The following is a 24,505-nucleotide window of genomic DNA, read 5'->3' as shown; positions in this document are numbered from 1 at the left end:
GTTATTTTAGAAATATGTAATATCGGTTATACGGTTGTTGCTGTGACGAGTGATATGAGTTCGAGTAATATGGGATTGTGGTCAGAATTAGAAATAGGAATTGCACCCAAAAAATGTTACTTTCAGCATCCTGTTTGTATAGAACTAAAAATTTTTGTTTTTGCAGATATGCCTCATCTCATTAAACTTGTGCGTAATCATTTCCTCGATAATGAGTTCAACGTGAACGAAGTAATTGTTAATAAAAAATGTTTGGAACAGATATTAGCTATTAATAATAAGGATTTGAAAGTGGCATACAAAATATCTCAGTACCATTTAGACTTGCAAGGTACTGAGCGACAAAAAGTACTTCCAGCTGTTCAACTACTGTCTGCTAATACTGCTTCTGCATTACAATGGTGTGGGCAAAACGGTTTTCTTGAAAATGTAGAGTGGATGGAAACATCATGTATGATCAAGTTGTTGAACGACTGGTTTGATATATTTAATACAAAATCGATGTATGGCAATCATTCAGGAAAAAATGCGTACGGCAAAAACTTAGAAGAACAAAATGCAATACTTCACAAAGTGACGTCTTTCATGTACAAATTAAGAGTAGGAAGGCACAAAAGTTTAATATTATTTCAGAAAGGGTTTATCGTAAGCAATAATTCTTTGGAACAGTTATTACCGTATTTGATCAAAAAGTATATTATGACTGATATTAAATATGTGATAACAAATAGGTTAAACCAAGATGTATTGGAAAATTTCTTTTCTTTTATAAGATCGAATGGTGGTGGTGCAAACGTCAGCCTTAGATTTTAAGTATAGAATGAAACGTTACATATTAGGAAAATTTTCTACGGTAACTTTCTGCAAAAATACAAATGTCACAGAAAGCGAACAAAATTTATCCTGTTTAATATCTCCGTTTAACGATAATAATAATAATTGTGAAGAGTATACTTTAAGTGAAATGTTAAGTCCGTACGCAAACGAAGAAGAAACAATCTATCATGTCGAAGAACAATTGTTAATGGAGAATGAAAGTAATGATAAGGAAAATTGCATTCCATGTTTCAATTTAGTATATATTCCTACTTTAGAAGAACAGTTATTAAAATCCTTAGATGAAATGGAAATTGTCGACAATATTGAAGCTCAAGGTTTACTATATATAGCTGGCTATGTAGCATACAGGTTCAAAAATAAACATGATACACTAGGTATTCAAACATGTGAGTTACCAACTAATAATGACCAAGATTGGTTACAATTCATTTCCCGAGGGAAATGCATGTACCCATCACCTGAGCTTTTAAAAGCTGCACATGTCATGAACAGAAAGAATTTTGTAAGTATCACGGTTTAAAGCTTAGCAAAGACAAATTTATCTTCAAAAAACTTGCGAATAGAGTAGAAATTGCGTTAAAACCTATTGAATTACCAAGAGAAGTCTTGTTATGTCTTATTAGGACAAGAACCTACATTAGAGTACGAGAAATTAATCAAATTATTGCTTTAAAAAATAGATTTAAAAATAAGAAAAAAAAGTTAACCAAATTTACCAATAATAAATCTTTTTTATAGCATTTTTATATATGTTGTTTTTATTATTCTTGTCATTTAACTATCCCTACAAAGTACATAGTTTCTTTTGAAGTTTTATACAAAAAATGTATTGACATTTTTATGTATTTGTTTTGTATACTTTTCTATATTTATTAAGTTTGTAATGTTTATTTATATTTATTAATTTATAAACTGTGACAAGATATTTATTAATTCATAAACTATTACTTCACAATAAATTTTTCTTTGCAAATTTAAAATTAAAATAATATATCTAACGAGAATGCTACTAACATAAGCTATTTGGAATCAGCAGTTTTAAATTTACCGCTTATTTGTGACGTCACACTTTGACAATTCTGATTAGTAGCATGCACATGAGCATACCCTTGTCTTTATACCATGGTCAGTATGCTCCTTGGGCATCCGAATCGACAAATAAAATGGCTTGTGAATGCTATAGCTGTGGTTTCTGCTTTGCAATCGTTAATCGAAGCGTATATAGAATATTTTGTAAGGAGATTTTGCATCATAAGGAGGTATGAATTTCCGCGAGGTGTGGTTTTCAAAGGACCAACGATATCGAGCGCGATCTTGTCAAATGCGCGGCTTGGCGTGTCAGTAAGCGCTCCTCAGTCAGTAAGTTTCTCCTCACTAACTTTCTTAGCTGACAAGTGCGGCATTGTCTGATAAAATCCTGTATCTACCGTTTAAGATTAGTCCACGTATAACGTTTGTCGATACGTCGGTAAGTCTTGGTTACGCCTTTATGTCCACCGGTGGCTGATTCGTGATTCTCTTTGATTATTTCGTAACGATCTTCTATTGGAGGGATTGTAACTGTCCCATTGCATATTGTGACTGTTATTTTGTGTTCTCGAAGGCTGATTCACAAGAACGATAAGATCTCTTTCCACTTGAAGGTGTCTATTTTGTTCGTTCTACGTATACTTAAAGAGTGTAGGTTTAATTCATTGACCACATCGAGTAGCGATGCGAAGCACACTTTCATAATATATTCATTGATATTAATATATCGAATATATCGAATATATCGAAATACTTCGTCTTTTTTTTACAGGCAATACGATGAGATAGTAATTATGGAACAAAGAAGGAAATACTCGTGCTCGTCCAATCATTAAATCATTTAACGGAGGCAGTTTCCCTGCTGTGAAGAATTCGTGAGCTCCGCTGTCGAGTGGTCGTTGGTCTCCGGTGATAATGACGATTATGTTGTCTTGTTGTAGCAGTGGTGTATTTATCTCCTTGAATCTGCACCTGCTTATGTTTTCCATGCGGTCGTCGTCATCTCTATGTTCGACCAAATATTCCTGTAGGGGCTCTTCGAGGTTGAAATTTTCGTTTCCGTCGTCTGACAATACGGTGTCCGTGCTCTCGTCGTTAGGTGCGCGAGGCGCCGGTGGAACTCCAACGATTCCAAATTTAATGGAGGTGTCACTTCTGGAGCGACTTCTGCATCTTGTAAGCTGTATGTATTGTTTGTGGACTCAATTCAATTTTACAATTAAACTTTGTATGAAGCACAAGAATTCTACCGAGAGTTAACACCATTTATATTGAAGAACATGAAAGAATTAATCAGAATTTTTTTTGGCTCGATATTACTGTGGTCGTCAAAGAATTGTAGATATTCCCTTCGTTGGTTGTGCTCGTTTTCAGGGAAAGGAGGTGACGTTCTTCTTGATAAGAGGGGAAGAGGCGTGTCGATGTTGGAAAAAAAGGATTTCGGCCAGGATACACCTTGATTGGGATGTTTCTGTTATTTGTTGAAGAGATCCTCCTTGTGGTGTCGATTGTTGTCTTCTCGGATGCTATCGGCCTTGGCTGTTAAAATTAGAAAACAAAAAAAAAGGGGAAGGTAAAGACTACCAGGGAGCGTATACTGTAACCTCGAAGGTGAATTGAGTGATCGACCTGAGTTAGTATACCTCGAAAAAATGGAACATGATACTGTAACCTCGAGGGTGGTAATAGTCGACCCGAGCTAGTGTCTGAATTGTCTGCATGTATACTGTTACCTCGAGGGTGACAGAAATGTCGACCCGAGCTAGTATACGTCAAGGAAGAAAATTTGTCGATACTGTAACCTCGAGGGTGATGCGAGGATCAACCCGAGCTAGTATCTTAGTTATTGCGTTTTATTTATATCTTCGGAGAGTTTGTAATTAATATTGTTTTGAAAGAATGTAACAAATAACTCGAATTGAATCCCGGGCACAACTATTCGTACTCATGCTACAGCTCTCAAGGAGCGTACCGAGACGTGCGTAAAAATGGCCGTCCAACGGTCTGAACGCGCCTCGCGATCGTACTCGCATTTGCCTAACGTGACTTTGTGTAAATGATTAGAGGAAAGGAATAGGAAGGTACCTGAATAAGAGGTGGTGACTCTCTCGACCGTGTGGCCAAGTTAAAGGACTCGTGTTATTCGGGAGGGGGAAAGGGATTGCAACCGGGCGCCCTGAGGTCTCGACGAGTCAAAAGTAGAGAATTCCTCCGACTCCACCCTTGGACTTTGGAGAATTCCGAAGGTCACAGACGAGAAGCTCAATTTCTTGGAACTCCTCTCTCGTAGCTCCAGCTGTAACACATTCTTTAACATGCACACGCAACAGGAACCAGCCGAAAGCCTCACAAAAACAATCGTCAAGCAAATCAACAACTTCGACGCGCTCTTCCCCAACGTCCGCGATTCCGCTCGCACGGCGCCTATACCCGGCTGAGTTGCCGCCGCTCGTACTCTCAGGACCGTGCGAGCTCTTTTTAACACGTTCCCGTAACATAAGCCATTAAAGATTGAGGGGGATAAGGAGGGAGAGGGAAAATTCTCAGAAATTTTTGGAGGTACCCTTGCGGAAGGTGATTCTTCCTTCTTCACTAGTCTGAGGCTCGAGAGAGGCCGTTTGTGTGATAGATCTTCATCATCGGATTCGAAGGTAGGATGATCTTGATCAGGAGAAACTTGTGATAGACTGAGACGAGGCTTTTTGCGGGTAGTAAGTATGGATAGAAGAGGCGGATTTCTGGATAAGGCGTCTGCATTACAATTACTAGTTCCGGCCTTGTAGACGATTCTGTAGTTATATTCTTCCAACTTGAGTCGCCAGCGCATAAGTCGTGGGATCCTTAACGCGATGCAGTCATACTAACTGTGGAACGGGACGTACTCCGTCTTCTCCGATGATGTGTCCTAGGTAGGTAACCTCGTGGTGCAGGAATTCGCACTTATCTGGTTGCAGCATTAAATTGGCAGCTCTCAGTCGTTGCATCAATTTGGCAATTTTAATATTATGTTCTCTTAAAGAACTAGCATATATGACAATGTCGTCCATGTAGACGAATAGTTCTGTGCCTTGTAAACCGAACAGCGTTTGGTCTATCAGGCGTTGAAAGGTTGCGGGTGCATTCTTCAATTTAAATGGCATCCTATTAAATTTATAATGCCCGTGGGGCGTAGAGAAAGCCGTTTTATGTGCGTCTTTCGAATCCATCGGAATCTGATGGAATCCGCTTGCTAAATCTAGCACAGAGAAATATTTCGCTCTTTCTAGTTGATCCAATATATCGCAAATGTTAGGTAGGGAGTCGGCATCTCCTATGATTTTTTCACTTAACTTCCTATAGTCGATGACCATTCTCCATCGTTTATTTCCTTGTGAATCCGGCTTCTTTGGTACTATTCATACAGGAGAGTGTATGGAGATACTGATGGACAATGTCCTTGTCAATTAACTTTTGTACTTGGCGTGTGATTTCCTCTTGATGTACAGGCGGAAAGCAGTACTGTTTGCTGTGTATAGGTATCTTGTCAGAAGTTACAATCTTGTGAGCTTGCAAATGAGTTTGGCTTAAATATTTGTTAGGTATATAAAATCTGTCATTATGTATCTTTACTAAGGCTATAACGCTTTCTTTTTCTGGTTTAGATAAATACCCTAGTCGCAGTAATTGGAGTATCGCAGATACTCGTTTGTTATTAATTGATTTAATTTCGTTTATTTCGTTATATGCAAGATTATCTTTATATTTTATGTGGCGCATGGGCGCGTTATGCTCGATCGCACTTACAGACGCATGATTTATTTTTACATTTTTTATATGCTTATATTTTACTTCGTATATCGACGCTGACGAAGAAATTAGAATAACGCGCGAGTTCCGCATGAGAGGACTATGTCCCTTGAGATACCTAGGAGGAGATGGTTCGATTGGTAAAAGTTTATTACCTAAGTGTTTGATAATGATGACTCACTTTTCGTAAATGAACAAACTGTTTAATCTCAGGCAAGGGTACAATCTTTCAGAAATTTATACAGTACATAAAATGGCTGTGGTGACGTTACAGTGATATAAACTGAACTGCTTGGGGCAATCCCAACACACGTAAGTCAAGAAAGAGACTGTTTCACCGGAAGTCTTCTTCCGCAGCGCCTTATATACTCAAAGAAATTTTATGTGACGGTAAAGTCACTAGGCGGTTACCGACGGCCAATCTTACTGAGCGACAATATTATCAACATTCCGGTCCGCTTGAACGGGTCCCTTGATAAATAAACTTGAGATAGTCCGAGATTCTTAATCCAGCACCGAAACAATGCGCCTCTCAATAAAATAAATTCAATAGGCTCTTATAATCTGAAACAAAAATGTTTGAATATAAACTGTATAACCCCTCCCCCCTTTTGCCATAAACAAATAACTATTCTGTAGGTTATTAAAGGATACAGTGCTTAGCGGATGCTCTGCCAGAGATGTAAAAGGAAGATATAATTCAGTCATGTTCTTGAAGTGGCAAAATACATATTTTCGTAATTGGCTTTTTATATAAACCCTTAGTGGTTCGTATAGAAACTACCCTGGTTATTCCATCTGGACCCGGATGAACCTCTTCGATGTGTCCAACCAACCATTTTAAGAATGATAAACCATCCTCATGTATCATTATCAGGTTGTCGAGTTTTGCTTGCAAACCCTTCGTGTGTTGCCACTTGGTTCGTTGTTGAGCCTTTGCAAATACTCGCGACTCCAGCGTTTCCAAAAGTGCTGGTATATTTGATTAATGTATTGCCAGCTTGACAGTCTATTAACGGGTCGATGAGTGACATCTTTTTGCGGAATAGATGAAAAAGAGTCCCCAACAAGGAAATGTCCGAGAGTTAAATATGAGAGATCGTTGGGATCGTTGGAAAGAGGTATTAATGGACGCGAATTCATTACAGCTTCAATTTGTGTGAGTACGGTGTATGTTTCTTCAAACGTTAGCGAGGCCTCGCCTATGATTCGTTTCAGATGAGATTTAGCAACCTTTACCGCTGCCTCCCATAGACCACCAAAGTGTGACATGTGGCGATATAAAATTCAATAAAATCCTTCTTAAGGGTATTGTCTATCTGTTCTTGACAGCCCTTGTTGCGCAGCATTTGATATAATTCCCTTAAATGGCAGACCTTTGGAAATTTGTTCTATCATCAGAGTAAAGGTGTAATATTTTGCCTCGTTGCGCAATAAAGCGCTTAAGAGCATTTAAAAATGCTTCCGTAGAGAGATTGGTTACCAACTCAATGTGTACTGCTCTTGTGGCTAAGCACACGAAAATAGCTATATATGCCTTGATTAGCTTGGCGTTACGAAGTTGGCCGGACTTTATAAGTATCGGGCCACTATAGTCGACACCACAGTAGGTGAATGGCTTGGATGGTGTTACTCTGGAGCAGAGATGGGCAAATTTGTAATTGACTATTACCAAATTACAAATGCTCAAAACAATGAATAATTAAATGTGATTTAATTACACATTACTTTGAACATTTGTAATTAAACACCATTGAATTACTAATTTGTTTGAACATTTGTAATGGATGTTTAAAGTAATTAAATTACACTATTGTAATGTAATTACATTTGTGTAATTTATTTATACATTTGTGTAATTTAATTACATTTGTGTAATTTAATTACATTTGTATAATTTAATTACATTTTAATTTTTATTCGAATTGAGTTAACATAAGTTCATAACTTATGAAAAATATCTTATGCATGGGAAAAAGCTTTTCTTTCAGACTCGTATGATTGCCGCCCAAGCAGAAGGCAAATTTCACGATCGTCTAAAAAATGTCGCTTTCTCCGCTAGATACACAATATATTATTTTTGCAGTATGTACAGTATGTACACTCTCACGTTCTCTTTGTCGTTAACTCAATTCGAATAAAAATTAAAATGTAATTAAATTACACAGATGTAATTAAATTACACAAATATAATTAAATTACACAAATGTAATTAAATCACGCAAATGTAATTAAATCATACAAATGTAATTACATTACAATAGTGTAATTTAATTACTTTGGACATTCATTACAAATGCTCAAAATAATGAGTAATTAAATGGAACTTAATTACAAATGCTGAAAATAATGGATAATTAAATGGATTTCAATTACAAATTATAAAAGTAATATGTAATTGAATGTGTAATTTGAAGACAAAAGTATTTGCTGCTACCCATCTCTGCTCTGGAGGCAAGTAAAGAACCCATCCTCGCTTCGGATAAGCGTGGACATGATTTGAAATAAGTTATACATTGATTGATATATCTCTTGACGCTGTTCCGTGCGGATATAGGCAATATTTTGTGCGAATGGCTACTAGGGTAGTTTGCGCTCCTGCGTGTAGTTGTCTTTGGGGCTTATGCGCTATAACTAATTAGGTAAATTGGTATTTAGCCGGCAGCAATATTGGATGTTTTGCATCTGTTGACAATATTGCATTCTGAAGACGTCCGCCCACTTGCGTAACGCCTTGTTTGTCGATGAACGGGACTAAACTTGTAAGAATACTTCCTTGTGATAGATGTCCATTTGATTTTAACGCTTGTAAATCTTCCTTAAAGAGTTGCTTGGACGAGTGGCACCCGTTTGACCATGTCAATATTGACCATGGTCCCGATTGGTCACGTCAATATTGACCACGATCCTGATTGACCACGGGGTGGATTGGCCACGTCAATATTGGTAACGCGTAAATATTGGCCACGTCAATAATGGCCACGTCATTATTGGCCACGCGTTAATATTGGCCACGTCAATATTGACCACGCGTGATATTGCCCACGTCAATAATGACCACGTCAATATTGGCCACGCGTCAATATTGACCACGTCATTATTGCCCACGCGTCAATATTGGCTACGTTACTATTGGCCACGCGTCAATATAGCCCACGTCAATATTAATCAATTTTTTTTGTTTAGCGTGGAAAGTCGCAAATCCATGTGGTGCAGAGAAATACTTTGCACACACACACACACACGGTGGGGTGCGAGGGTGTCGAGGATGCCTTCGGCCCCCCTCTCGCACCTACCCCGTCCAAATCGTAAAACCATATACAGTAATAACGTGGTCAATATTGACGCGTGGGCAATAATGACGTGGGCAATATTGACGTGGTCAATATTGACACGTGGCCAATAATGGCGTGGCCAATAATGACGCGTGGCCAATAGTGACGTGGCCAATATTGACGCGTGGGCAATAATGACGTGGTCAATATTGACGCGTGGGCAATAATGACGTGGGCAATAATGACATAGTCAATAATGACGCGTGGCCAATCCACCCCGTGGTCAATCGGGATCGTGGTCAATATTGACGTGGCCAATATTAACGTGGTCAATATTGACGTGGCCAATCAGGACCGTGACCAATCGGGACCGTGGCCAATATTGACGTGGCTAAACGGGTGCCACTCAATGAGACCATGCGGTGTGGATTCTCATGGGAACGGTCTCATCCCATGTCAAGTTTAATCGGCAGACTTCTTGTATCAATAACTTGGCGGTGAGTGTGATGGGTCCCAGCAATCCTAGGGGATCGAAAATTCTTAATAGCACCGACAACATGCTTCGCTTTGTTACCTTAGGAGATTGAGAAGTGTTGATATCATATTGGAATTCATCCTTTGTTACGTTCCAATGCATACCTAATGTGCATATCTCGTTATCATTGTTAATAAAGTGCACAAGTTTGTGCCAGTGCTAGCCAAATCCTTTAAAACCTCCGGACAATTGGATGCCCATTTTCTGAGTTAAAATCCTCCTTCCGCTAAGATTTCCATAGTCTCATCTCGAATTTTCTTCACTTCATTTAAATCATTAGATCCTGACAATAAATCGTCAACATAAAAGTCACTGCTGATAGTGGTTGATCTTCTTGGGTATCTAGATGCATTTATATTTGCTAGTTCTAGCATGGTTCTCATCGCCATAAAGGGTGCGCATGTTGTGCCATATGTTACCGTTTGCAATTTGAAAGTGGTTAACTCTTCACTTAGATCATTCCGCCAAAATATCCTTTGAAGAGGTGTCTGAGATTTATCCACCCATATTTGGCGGTACATTTGCGCTATATCTGCAGTGATCGCATAACGAAACGTAAGAAAATCGAAAAAAGTTTCTGTTGCAGGGTTGGTCCTGCCATAAGACAATCATTTAACGATACCCCGGCATTGGTTTTGGTAGAAGCATCGAACACTACTCTGACCTTGGTCATGAGACTGTTGTTCTTTAATACGGCGTGGTGTGGCATATAATATCTTGGAGTGATGCTTGGATGTCGTTCATCAACGCGTACCATGTGACCTGAATTCGCGTACTCCATCATAAACTGTACGTACTGCTTCTTCAATGCAGGTTGCCTTTGCAATTTGCGTTCCACAGCTAAGAATCGCTGTAAAGCTGCAGTGCGAGACTCACCAAGTTGTTGCAATTTTGTTTCTTTACTTGGCAGTTTGACTATGAAACGATTATCCTGATCTCTTACCGTCGTGATTGCGAAGTGCTCCGAAGCCTTCTCTTGGATATTAAAAGGAGTTTCGTCAGGTATCTGCTCTAGCTCTCAAAATCTAGCCAGTGATTGATCGATCGGCGATTCGATTGATAAGTTGCAAAGTTTAGACCTGGAGTCGGTGGCACAATACCATTCAGCCTAGTTTTCTGTAGCGTAAATTGATTTTTATGTCCTTGTACTTGTCCTACGCAAATTAATTGCCAAAACAACTCGGCTCCCAGAAGCATATCAATTTCGTTCGGGATATAAAATTGTGGATCCGCTAATCTTATATTATTTGGAATCTTAAGATTTTGTATGTTAACGTACGTTTGAGGCAATTTCTCAGTGATATTGTTTAGTATGTAACACTCAATTTCTTGTGTGAATGATGTATACATGGATTTTATACATATGGTAATGACATGACACGCTTGCGTGTGTGCACAGTTGATTCCTGACACAGACATGTTGATTAGCCGTTGGGTAAAATCGAGCTTCCTTGCTAATTTCTCTGTGATGAAATTGGATTGAGATCCTGAGTCCAATAATACTCGACACACATGAGCCTTAAGGCGTTAATGTGGATAATAAAACTTGTTGATACTTGCCTTAAGTAATATGATTTAGTATCGCGGTGCTAGAACTTGTTGGTGAATTAACTTGATCCGTTGATTCGGATTCCCCTTGAAGCCTGCCTCGTAGGTGAAGCAATGTATTGTGCTTTTTACTGCAAGTTTGACATGTAGACGATCTACAATCCTTGGCTTGATGAGATGTAGAACGTATGCAATTGATACAAAGTCATTTTGCCTTGACTTCCTTGAATCTATTCTCGACTGACAGTTTTAAAAAACTAGAACATTGAAAAATATTATGTTTGCCTTTGCAATAAACACAACAAATATCGGAAGTTGCCAAATGAATCGATACTTTATTATTCTTTCGCAAACCTGCCGTTATTCCGGAGTTAGGTGGCTTTTTGGCCACCGCTAACATTGTTTTGCACTTGTGCGCTAAGAAATCTGTCAGTGTTAATTGTGTTAACGTCGGCAGGTCGTTTGGAGGAATGTGATCCTCCTATTCGCTAACAAGGCTCGGATTTAATCTTGCAACAATTAAATGAATGATGAGGTCATCCCATGTGTCAGTTGGTCTGCCTAAGCTCTTTAATGAACGTAAATGTCTTAACACGTTGTCAACTAATTTTCGCAATGCTACATAATTTTCCTTTGCAACTATAGATAAATCGTACAATGCCTTTACACGTTCTTGAATTATTACACGTTTGTCGTCATAGCGTTGTTTTAATAACGTCATTGCTTCTTGATAATTCTCAGGCGTGATCTTAATTGATTGAATGATATGCGCAGCGTCACCCTCGAGAGATGAAATCAAATAATGAAACCGTTGAATGTTTGTCAAATTGGTATTGTTATGAACTATTGACTGGAACGTATTGTAAAATGGGTACCATTCTTGATAATCATCACTGAATTTTGGTATTGCAATTTTTGGTAAATGAACTTGACTCAGATCGCGAACATAACCTTCCGTGGACGCTATCGGCGCTTGATCTACATTTGCCGTTACATGATTAGTGTTTCCGTATGCGGGGGTTAACAAACATTCTATTTTGCCGGCAATGGTAAAATAATTTTCTTCAAAATTCACGTATTCGGTATCTTGTTCAATCTTAAGTTCTTCTAAGTTTGGTAAATCGATGGCTGCCGCTAATATCTCATCAATTTGAGCCTGAATTTCAATAAATTGAGACCAATACTCGGTGAACTTTTCTTTTCGCTGTTTTAAGCTTGCGATGTTTACGTCTTGTGGATTCATGGCCTCTATTGATGTTCGCGTACGCGTGCATAGCGACTTTATTGTTGCTCGCTTGGCTTGAAGCGCCTTCAATGCTTGCGCTGACATCATTTGCCGTATTACTCACGTCACGTAAGGCAAGGTAAATTGGAAGGGTGTTAGGGATTTAAGCAATGACGTTATTAAAACAACGCTATGACGACAAACGTGTAATAATTCAAGAACGTGTAAAGGCATTGTACGATTTACCTATAGTTGCAAAGGGAAATTATGTAGCATTGCGAAAATTAGTTGACAACGTGTTAAGACATTTACATTCATTAAAGAGCTTAGGCAGACCAACTGACACATGGGATGACCTCATCGTTCATTTAATTGTTGCAAGATTAGATCCGAGCCTTGTTAGCGAATAGGAGGGCAACAGTATTATCAACTAAGAATATCATGAATTATGATCTAGGATATTGCTGGGTAGTGTTTATGGGAGTGTTTAATAATACGAATACTCAAGATGACATTTTTTTTACCTGGGCCTTGTCGATTAGAGTTGCGTACATTGAGCGAGATCGAACTCAATTGTATGTTCTACTCATGGTTCCCATATTCACGGTCGCATATACACATTATATATATAGGAACCATGAGTAGAACGTACAATTGGGTCCGATCTCGCTCAATGTACGTAAGGCCCAATCGACAGACAATGTCCAGGGCAGCAATCATGTAACTTTTTCCTTAAGGCGGAAATGTGAAAAGTGAAAAGTTTCATGTAACTATCTCTTTCTATTGTGTTGAATAGAAAGAGACAGTAACTTGAAACTTTTCACTTTTCACGTTTCCGCCTTAGGGAAAAAATTACATAATCGATACTGAGGTGGAGAAAATGTCACCTTGGGTATTCATATTATTGAACACTCCCATAAACACTACCCAGCAATATTCTAAATTATAATTCATGATATTCTTAGGTAATAGTCTTCGTTACCATGAATCTGTTATTTCCCCTTTGAGGCTTTCCAGGGGCCAAATACTGCTTTAAATGGAGTTTGGTCCATGAGAATTTTTCATCAGGAAGTTGAACTGGATCTTTTCTTAAAATTTCATCCAAATCCGCCGAGAGCCAATTTTCGTACAATTGATGCGGGGTTCTTTCTTAATGATGTAATAGTAAAAGCTGAAAAACCAATTTCTTTGGAGATTTTAAAAACTAATAGTACAGCTACTCAGGCATGGCTTGAACGACGTTGGCGTATCCAAACTCAAATTGTACATATTATTGTAAATGAAATGCGCCATATCAAGACTAAAATTCCAATGAGTGCTTTTAAAATTATAGCTAATAAATTAAGTGAACGATATCCAATATTCAGAGACATTGATTCTGATAATGTAGTCATAGGAGATGGATGCTTTACCTTAACAATGAAACTTATTGAACGCAACAATTATTTAAATAGACCGTTTAACCCTTCGAAGTCACACTTCTTTTTTCTAACGTCGAGGTCACACTGGGTGGTTACCACCCATCGTCATTTTTAAAGTGCTGTATTTATGAAATTATCAAAGATATGCTAACAAAAAAATTTATGGATAAACTTGAATGTTTGGAAAATATATTCTGATATTATTTAAGCAAAAATCTAAAATTGTTAGTACCTAAAAAAATTTTTTAATCTTCCAACATTAGAAAAAAAAAGTTTTTACAAAATAAATCATAACTTTTTTAATTTTTAATATTTTTAGTTAAAAATTTAGACTTTTATTGTTTAAGTCTTGTACTTCAAGGAAAAAATATGTTTTTGACCATTTTTTTAAAAAGAGTATTTATTTTGTATACTGAACATGGAGTATTTTAGTATACTGAAAAACAGGTATTTTCATAGAAAAGTCATGTTACGATAATATTCACTTGAGCGTCACTTTTTTGTATGTCACGCAAAACCATTTTTTCCTCGCAAAATAGATTGCGGTCTACCACGTGCACGCAGTGTTAGAATGCGTTAATCTAACGTTACATTTTCAAGATCACTGTCCATCTCGTCCACAGATTGCTCTGATTCGCTTGAATATGATTCTTTGAATATAATTTTCCTCGACATCCGAATTAACATCGTTGAAATTATTACGTCCATCATTTTGTAAAATATCTTATATCGGTCGCTGCCGTTATGGGCCATTATGCTGCATATTTTCGAATAAATTAACATAAAGATTTTTTAAAAATTCTAGACATAAGAATTTGTATTATAACATACTTTTACACTTTTTGGACCACAAAAAACACAAAAATTCGAACTACTAAAAAACACAAAAAACACGAAGGTCACACATGGGGTGGCTACCACCCTACCTTGTCTTTAAACGACTGCCAAAAACAAACGCGACTTTCAGTTACAGAATAGTACAAGAGCATAGAAACCTTGAATTACCATTAAATGGCGTTACTAGTGTCATTTTTTCTTAAATCGGAAAGATATAATGTGTTGAATTTGAGTAAGGCCCGATTGCGCACATAAGCGATTGGACACAGTAGTATTTCCCGATTGGACACAGACCCGATTGGACACGGACCCGATTGGACATGGACTCAATTGGACACAGGCCCGATTGGACACAGACCCGATTGCACACGGACCCGATTGCACACGGACCCGTTTGCACACGGAAGCAATTGCGCACCGATCCGTTTGCACACAGACCCGATTGCACACGGATCCAATTGCGCACCGACCCGTTTGCACACCGACCCGATTGCACACGGATCCAATTGCGCACCGACCCGTTTGCACACCGACCCGATTGCACACGGACCCGATTGCGCACCGACCCGATTGCACACGGATCCAATTACGCACCGACCCGTTTGCACACTGACCCGATTGCGCACCGACCCGATTGCACACGACCCGTTTGCACACGGACCCGATTGCACACGAACCCGATTGCACATCGACCCGATTGCGCACCGACCCGTTTGCACACAGACCCGATTGCACACGATACGATTCCGCATCGCAGAATAATGCAAAAACAACCTGGATAGCACAGAAAATTTAGAATAAATTTTTATAAATATTTTACGAATTTATTTTTAAAAAACATTTTTTGAATTATATAATCGTTTTCATAAATTATTTAGAAATTATTATTAACAATATATAAAATATATTTTTAAAATGTACTAAAAAATATTCATGGTATATAAGCTCAAAATATTTTTGTATTTTTGTATAATAGCATAAATATTTATTTTTAATATTTTCATAATAATTTATCATAATTATTTTATACTTGGCAAACTCAGACATAAAAATACGTACAAAATATTTATTATAATATTTTTCTTTTTTATACATATTTTATAGTCGCAAACCTATGTGGTGCAGAAAACGCTTTGTGCACACACACACACACACACACACACACACACACACACACACACACACACACGGGGGGGGTGCAAGGGGGTTTCGCCCCCCTCCCGCACCCACCCCGTCCAAGTCGCTAACCCATGTACTATCTGAAATGCGGAATCGTATCGTGTGCAATCGGGTCCGTGTGCAATCGAGTCGGTGCGCAATTGGGTCGTGTGCAATCGGGTCGGTGCGCAATCGGGTCCGTGTGCAAACGGGTCGGTGCGCAATCGGGTCCGTGTGCAATCGGGTCGGTGTGCAATCGGGTCCGTGTCCAATCGGGTCGTGTCCAATCGGGTCTGTGTCCAATCGAGTTTGTGTCCAATCGGGACTGTGTCCGATCGGGACGGTGTGCAATCGAGACTGTGTCCAATCAAGTCCGTGTCCAATCGGGTCTGTGTCCAATCAAGTCTGTGTCCAATCGGGTCCGTGTACAAACAGATCGGTGCGCAATCGAGTCCGTGTGCAAACGGGTCGTGTGCAATCGGATCGGTGTGCAATCGGGTCCATGTGCAATCGGGTCCGTGTCCAATCGGGTCGTGTGCAATCGGGTCCGTGTGCAATCGGGTCTGTGTCCAATCGGGTCTGTCTCCAATTGAGTCCGTGTCCAATCGGGTCCGTGTCCAATCGGGTCTGTGTCCAATCGGGAAATACTACTGTGTCCAATCGCTTATGTGCGCAATCGGGACAGACCCGTTGAATTTAAGCGATAGATGGTAACCACCCAATGTGACCTCAAAGGGTTAAACGAAAATCCACCACAGCTGGAAAAATTCTAGGAAAAAAAAATCAAAAAAGATGGCTAACGTTACCAGCGGCTGTTCTAATTGGGATCCAGAATCCAACGATGAAATTTTAGAAAATCGAAAGAATTAAAAAAATTCCTTAAATTCAAATAAATCAGATAAATCAAAAATTTTCATCAACATTTAGAAGATTCCTATTCATTCATAAGGACAGCAATAAACAATATGAACCTTTGAAACATCTTGAATCAATGGCCAATTCTACAGGAATTAAAGAATGCTTTCTATTGGCACTTTCAAAATCTGACTAAAATAGATTTAACAATACTAAGAATTAAAATTAATTCAAAGTATAATAAAATAATGGAATTTAGAATCAATAATAAATTACGTTCTGATGATAACATTAAACCGGGATTTGCAGTTCTACAAATATTTTCCAAATATTTCAAAGACGATATAAAAAAATTTATTTTTTAAGTACAAGTATGTTTTAATTTAGTTAGTGTAATTTAATTTAATTAACAATTTCATGCTTCAATTTGTCTATTTTGTCAATTAGCAGAGGGTAATTGAAAATGCTTCCCTTAATAATAATAATAATAGTAGTGACGGGGGCGGTCCTCCTGCGAAGCCCACTTTGGCACTTAGACCGAGTCCATTGTGCCTCCCCGTTGTCAGCTGCCCTAGCGGGGCCCCGCTTCCTTCCAAAAGCGGAGCAGATCCCCCACAGGCAGCTGCCTCACCTGGTACGGTTCTAGAAAACCTGAGCCCAGCAGGCGTGCTCTTGGTCCGACCAGTGCTGGGCAATTCCCAAGAATGTGGAGGCTAGTTTCCTCCTCCTCACCGCACAGCCTACAGCTGGGCGTATCACTACGGCCCAATTTGTGCAGGTGATAGTTGAGATCCCCATGGCCCGTGAGCAGTTGTGTCGCGAGCCTGGCGTCCCTCCTACTTAGAGATCTTATGCTCCTGGCCAGGTTCTCGCTAGGGCATTCCCCTAGCATGGCCCTAGCCTGTCTGCATTTGCTCTCTGTTTCTTTCTTCCAGTGTTCAAGATGCTGGTCCCGGAGCCAGCCCCTGATTCTCCCCCTGCCTAGGCAGAAAGAGATCCCAACAGCCGGTTCAGGTCCCAGCAGTCTTGTTTCGGCCGCCTCCTTAGCAAGCAGGTCCGCCATTTCGTTGCCCTTGATCCCTGCGTGCCCAGGGACCCATACTAGGCCGACATCATTCTTCTCCGCCAACTCATCCAGTACGCACTTGCAGTCCCAGACCAGCCGCGAGTTAATTCTTGGACCCTCAAGCGCCTTAAGCGCCGCCTGACTGTCCGAGTAAATCCGGATGCGCCTTCTCACCCTATCAGACTCTAATAGGTTCTGGGCACATCTCATGATGGCTAACACCTCCGCCTGGAAAACCGTAGCGTGCTCGCCAAGCGGAACGACGATTCCTGCCCGGTCGCGCTGACAGTAAAGACCAGCTCCAGAGCCCGCACTCGTTTTGGAGCCATCCGTGAACCAGACGTCCCCGTCCCGAGGAACCGGTCCCTTAGAGCCGTTCCACTCCCAGCGCCCGGGGAAGCTTATCCTGTACCCTCTTTCGAAAGTACGAATCACCGGCCTCCTATCCTGTCCCATTGCAAAAATGGTGCCCGATAGGATTCCTTCGGGAAATCTCGTGTGGAGGGCTCCTGCCTTCCACCTTGATTCACACCTTAAGCGGTAGGCCGCCGTCGCCGCGGCCGCCACTACCACCCGATCGAGGGGCTCGACGCCAAGCAGCATTCCCATCGCCACCACCGGCGTGGTCCGCATGGCCCCCAGAGCCCCTCTTAAAACTAGAGCTCTGACGTGCTCCAGCGCTAACTTAGCGGTCTTTCCCAAAACCCTTGGCCACCATACGACAGACGCGTAAAGCAGCCTAGGTTTGAGTATCGCCGTGTATATCCAGTGGACCATTTTTGGTTTGAGACCCCAGGTCTGCCCGAATGTCCTTCTGCATATCCAGAAGTAGGAGCACACACTCCTGCAACGGTTCTCGAGATGTTCCTTCCATGTCAGCTTCCTATCTAGGATCACTCCCAGATATTTAGTCGATACGGTTGGAACTAATCTCGTTCCCCCAAGGACCGGCCCCTCCACTGGGCCTACCTTGTACCTGCGAGTGAAGATTACGAGCCCGGTCTTCAGTGGATTCACCGCCAGACCAGTCTCGCCGCACCACTCCTCGATCACCTCTAAGGCTCTCTGCGTGAGCTCCAGAAGCGTCTCCAAAAAGGGTCCTCGTATCAGGATAGCCAGATCATCCGCATATCCTAATGTAAAGAAGCTCCTTTCGTTCAGCGTCCTGAGCAGTCTATCCGCCACCAGACACCATAATAGTGGAGAGAGAACTCCCCCTTGCGGGCAGCCTCTCTTCACCCATCCACTGACCTTCACTGTTCCCAATGAGGCCGTTACCTGTCGCCCAAGCATGCCTCTGATCCAATCCACGATCCTTTCCGGCACACCTCTGCGAGTAGCTTCCTCACACACCACCTCGTGCGGTGTGTTGTTAAAAGCTCCTTCTATATCTAGAAAGGTGCCAACCACGAAGCCCTTCCTCTCCAGTTGCTCCTCGATAAACGATACAGCGGAGTGAAGCGCCGATTCTGTGGAGTATCCCGTGCGATACGCGTGCTGATTCCCATGCAGCGGGTGCTGCAGTAGAACCACGTCGCGTATGTAGACATCCACCAGCCTTTCCAGCGTCTTAAGAAGAAAAGACGTTAGGCTGATAGGACGAAAATCCTTGGCGGAGCTGTGGCCCGTTCTTCCCGCTTTGGGAATGAACACAACTCTCGCCTGCCTCCAAGCCCTAGGTGTATAGCCCAGTGCCAAACAAGCCCTTAGCGTCCGCGTGAGCGGCCCGGTGATCTGCTCCAGCCCTTCCTGGAGAAGGGCCGGAAATACCCGGTCCGGCCCAGCCGACTTAAAGGGCTTGAAACCTCCTACGGCCCATTTGACCTTGTTCGGCCCAACGATTTTTGCCGCAAGAGACCAGTCCTCTCCTCGTACCCTACGGAGATTTGAGTTTCCCTGGTGGACGTCTTCCTCCGGGCCTCCGCGGAAGCCCGGAAAGTTCGACTCCAGCAGGTGATTCAGGCATCGCTCTCCAGACGCCATCGTCCCATCGTCGAGCCGAATGGCCTCCAGAGCCGCGTTCCGATCCCTGGCTAAGACTCTGCCGAGCCTAGCGGCTTCAGGTATCCCCTCCACCGACTCGCAGAATCTCCTCCAGCTCTCCTTTTTAGCCCTTACCACAGAGTCTCTATAGGCCTTCTGAGCCCTTCGATGAAGGTCCCAGTCAGCCTGGCGGCCCGTGTTCCTGGCCCTGTTCCAGGCACGACGTGCAGCACTTCTGAGCTCCTGTAGCTTGGGGTTCCACCAGGCGACTTCCTTAGTATCTCTTACTGTCCTTTCTGGGCAGTTGTTCTCAAAGCTGCCGACGAGAGCCCTCTGCAGATGCTCGACGCACAGCTCGATTTCTTGAGGGGTCCCATGTCTTTTGGGAAACTCCCTAAGACCGACAGCCAGGTCCTCTCGAAACGAGTCCCAGTCCGTCTTCCTCGGGTCCCTCACTGTTCTTACCTTCGCTTGCACTTTAGCCAACCTAAAGGTGATCTGTCTGTGATCCGACAATGAGGGCTCGTCAGAGACCCTCCAGCCGGTCACCTCCCGCGCTATCTGTCTTGAACAGATAGTTAGGTCCAGAACCTCCCTTCTCACTGCCGTGACGAAGGTAGGCTCCTTGCCTCTGTTGAGAATCTCTAGGTCTGTGGACACCAGAAATTCCAACAGCTTTTCGCCTCTCCTGTTGGTGTCCGTGCTCCCCCACACCGTGTGGTGCGCGTTCGCATCGCACCCCAATATGAGGGGGAGTTGCTCCTTTTGGCAGAACTCCACCAGTCGTACAACCCGGTCTGATGGCAGCGGATCGTCCTCTTCGTGTGAGAAGTAGCCCGACGCCACCACCATCCTTGTCTTGATCCCGGTCCCGCTGGTGTCCTCTATCACGACTGCTACCAAGTCCCTGGAACAGAAATCCGGCAATAGCTGGCTCTCCAGCCCTTTAACGGCCACACAGGCCCTAGGCCGATCCTCTTGCGGTGACCTGAACAGCCTACCGCACCCCGCCAGACCCCTAATACAGCCTCGGACCAGCCAAGGTTCTTGTACTAGTGATATGGCTGTGTGCACCCCAGCTTGGCGCCTGGCAAGAACGGCCGAGGCTCCTTTGCTGTGGTGCAAGTTGATTTGGGTGAAGCCCACCCCGGTCAGGCCCACTACGAAGACGAGACCTTTGGATCGGGCCCCTCCCTACCCTTTCCCGCCCCCTCTTGGGATGGACCGGTCACTTTAAAAGTGACCCGGTCCATCCCAAGATGGGGCCTAAAGTCCAGCGCCTTAAGTTTGTTGACGCTGGACTGGGGGATGCCGAGAATGAGGTTTCTACCCTCGCAGGTAGCCCCCACATTCTCAGCATAGACACGCCAGCCTGAGGTAACGATCCCCGGATTCTGCCGCTCCAGCAGCCCCAGGACCGCAGCCGCGCCCACGGGAGGTCCCGGGACCCACACCGCAGCCCTGTACTGCTTTTGCAGCACCTCCAGTCCCGCCACCCCAAGCTTGGCGCCCTCCCACGGCACGATGCCCCCGATCCGGCTCTCGAGCCATTTCAGGGACTCCGCATCCGCGCACCTCACCACCGCAGCCCCCCCTCTCAGAGTGGTGCTGTCAAATCTGGGCAGGGTACCCTCTCGGATCCCCTGGATCTCCTTGAAGACCGCACCCCTCAGCTGCGACAGCTGCTCAGCAGTCATCGCAGCATCCGGGTACCCCTCCTCGACAATCACCCTCGTCAGAGGGTCCGCGGCGTCGACGTAAGCATGGGTCCCCTGGACCCTCTGCTTCTTTTTCGCCCCTTCTGCCGACTGCGGGGTCCCATCAGGGTCCTTCCGGCGTTTATTGCCGGAGTTCCCCGGAGGCCCCCCAATCGGCGTCTGGGGGATAGTCAAGGACGAGGAAGAAGAGGTCCCCGGAACAGCCGGCGAGGGCCCAGTCCCAGTCCCGGCCTGAGCCTGGTCCCGAACCCCCCCCTTCCGCTCCCGAGCCCTCCTCCTCTTCGCGGCTCCGGAGAGTTTCTTTTTGCAAAGATCCTCTTCCTTCGCCGGTTCGTCCGTTGCGGTTTCGGTGCCTCCCGTGCCCCTAGGGGCCCGCTCAGCACTCGAAACCACCCCTCCCTCCGCAGTCTCGGTGCTTCCCGTGCCCACAGGGGTCCGTTCGGCTCCCGATCCTGCTTCTTCCACCCTTCCGGAGTCCTCGGGCGAAGCCTCCATTGGGGTGTCCTCAGTGAGTTTAAGTTTAAGTTTGATTTCGTCTTCCATTTTGTTCCCACGAGCAGCTAGGGAAACATACGGTCCACCCACGCAGAGCCCCGCATGCGTGGGTAAGGCTAAATACTCTGGGGTTTCGCCTGGTTCCCCAGAGGCATCGTTCAAGGCACTGCTCCCCCAGTGCCACGCAGCCCTCGCCACGATAGCTTCCAGCTTGGCTTGGGTCGAGTTGGTCCGCGGTATCGGCTTTCCCCCCCCCTGGGCAGGGTTTTACGCCCGCCGGGGCAGGTTATAACCGTTACTACCCGGGCGGTCCACCCCGGCACGCGGGGGTTTAGGCCCGGACCGAGGTTTCTCACCCGGGCTTCCTCCTATCCGCCACCCGGAGACGCGCCCGCTAGGCACTCAACCCACGGGAATGCTTCCCTTATTATTCTTACAATCTTTGATCTACAATCAAAGTTTATTTATTCGCACAATAAGTGCAAACTACAACTTTGCACTTATTAAAACTATTTTAACAAGATACAAGTTTACTCTAAAAACTTGGATCAAAATAGTAGACTTCAGTAAGTAAACAAAATTGATTAATGAAGTATACTTAAACATTGAATTTTTATAATTTAAATTAAGTAGTACTTTTTAATTTTTGCCTTATTGTTATAATACGAATCAACAATGTTGAGTCGCGTGCTACTTTTTATATGTTGAAAGATTTAATGTTGCTTATTGTTTTCAATCACTTACGACATGGTGAGTTAATCAGCATAATTTTGCTGTAAACAAATAGTCAAAATTTATTTTCTACTAAAATATTATTAATGTTAAAATAATTTGGACTCTCATTTAGGATATTTTAAAGCGTTTTTTAGGATTTTTGCAGATTTTTTGCTATGTTATTTTATGTCATGGTATAAATTAATTTTTGAAAATTAACAAGTTTTAAATTATTGGTTTGTCATATTAAATTGGCACTTTATTTTTTTAATTCTGACTTCTATACAGTTCAGAAAATCTTTAAGTACAAAGTTTTCAAAAATCTTATACAAAAATCATAGCTGGAAGTGTTAAAAAGAAAAAAGAAAGTACTTTCACTTTTTGATTGCGCTATCATATTGTTGCAACAACAAATCAACAATTAAAAACCATTTTATCTTTTCCATATTTATAGAAAATTCAATATTTATTTGTTAATTTTGGATGTGGTAACAGAAACTAATTTTATTTTTTTCTCAGGAAGAATCATTACAAGATGTGCTTTATTTGAAACATACAGTCCTTGCATTATTAACATTGGTGAGCAAAAAATTTTATCCTTTATAGGTTATACCAATTATGTTAAATTAGCTATTCGCTCTGTTCTCAACTAATGAACAATTAGAAGTTTGAACAAATACATTGAATAGATACAAATTGATAGTAAAAAATGTTACTTTATAAATTCGTTAAAAAGTGTTGAATAATGATTTTTTTCGGCAATGACAATTTTATTTCTATTTATCTCATGGATATTTGTTAATTTTTAAGAAATCTTATCACTTTGAATAGACCTTATTAATAGGTTTCAATATGACAAATCTTATAAAACTTCCTTGTTTGAAAAAATTTTTATTTTTTAAATTTGATCTAAAATTTATTTTACTCAAATTTTATTTTATACAAGTTTCATTTTATACTAATTTTTTTATACAAATATTTTGGTGAGGAGAGTGATCTTCTTTACTAACTCGTCACAAATTTAAAGTAACAGTTTAATAACTTTTTTTCAGATAAAAAAACCACAAGGAATATAAAGTGGTAATTGAAAAAGACGTTTTTAGCACCGTCGATACTTTCGATGCAGCTTTAGAAATAGCATTTGGTGCTTTCTACATTTTTAACTTGGAATACCCCAAAAATTATTGCACTACATTAGAAATGATTCAACGATATTTTTTAAAAATTCACCCAGGCCAAGGCTCAAGATCGAAGAAACAGGGTTCAACAAAGAAAAAAGTCATCAGTTTAATGACAAAATTGCTTTTTTAAGGGGCAGTCCTATATAAGTTGTCTCAGACAAAGAATCGAAAACTTTCTCGTTATGTCATACTTAGGCGAAAAAATGCGGTGATGATACTTCACTGTCCCGTGAACAATCATCGCGCTTTAAATAGAAATGGATTATTTAGCGGCGTGCATATTTTTTGCAATATTTAATTTCGCTTTTATTTTTCAGATACATCTAAAAATTTAATCACGAAACATCTCCATAAAATCTAAATTTTTATTTTTTTTTGTTTTTACAAAATATTAATTTTGCCAAATTTTATTTTGCTAGTTTTAACAAATATATTTTTTAATTATTAGATAAGATATAATTATAATATAAGTTTGTATTAATTTTTGCTTGATTGTTTTATAATTTAAAAATATTTTGAATAATATGAAAGTATACAATAGTCTTGAAAGCATTCAATGGTATTTGGTCGTCGGATCCGAAACACTTGACATAATATAAAAATTATTTACAATATTAAATATATATAAGTTTGTATTGAAAGCTGTATTAAGGGGCTACATACACCCAGAAATTTTGAAAAAATGGATTTTTCGTTTTTTGCATATTCGTAAAGTATAAGGTCTTGAGAATATCCCTTGCAAGTTTCAAAGTGATTCCTTAAAAATTGTCGGAGATATAGCGAGAAAGGTCCAAGCGCGTTTGACAATGCTGGGGCGCGATGAGCGCCTTCTGATCCTT

The 24,505-nt window shown here is 41.6% G+C and overlaps 2 protein-coding genes across 2 annotated transcripts; both read right to left on the bottom strand.

The window, feature by feature from the left end:
• Positions 1–9,674: 9,674 nt before the first annotated feature.
• On the bottom strand, positions 9,675–11,413 carry LOC105840318. Its single transcript, XM_012687222.1, has 4 exons — positions 11,368–11,413; positions 10,545–10,952; positions 10,072–10,440; positions 9,675–9,997 (listed from the first exon to the last, which is right to left on the bottom strand). The coding sequence occupies exons 1-4, from the start codon at positions 11,411–11,413 to the stop codon at positions 9,675–9,677; spliced, it is 1,146 nt and encodes a 381-aa protein (XP_012542676.1).
• Positions 11,414–11,494: 81 nt separating this feature from the next.
• Positions 11,495–12,343, bottom strand: LOC118645800. The gene has a single exon (XM_036287509.1). The coding sequence runs from the start codon at positions 12,341–12,343 to the stop codon at positions 11,495–11,497; it is 849 nt and encodes a 282-aa protein (XP_036143402.1).
• Between the last annotated feature and the right edge of the window lie 12,162 nt (positions 12,344–24,505).

This window comes from Monomorium pharaonis, chromosome 5 (genome assembly GCF_013373865.1).
Source record: "Monomorium pharaonis isolate MP-MQ-018 chromosome 5, ASM1337386v2, whole genome shotgun sequence".
Classification (NCBI taxonomy): Eukaryota; Metazoa; Arthropoda; class Insecta; order Hymenoptera; family Formicidae; genus Monomorium; species Monomorium pharaonis.
The sequence above is the reverse complement of the archived record's forward strand: the minus strand, read 5'-3'. Positions and strand labels throughout refer to the sequence as shown.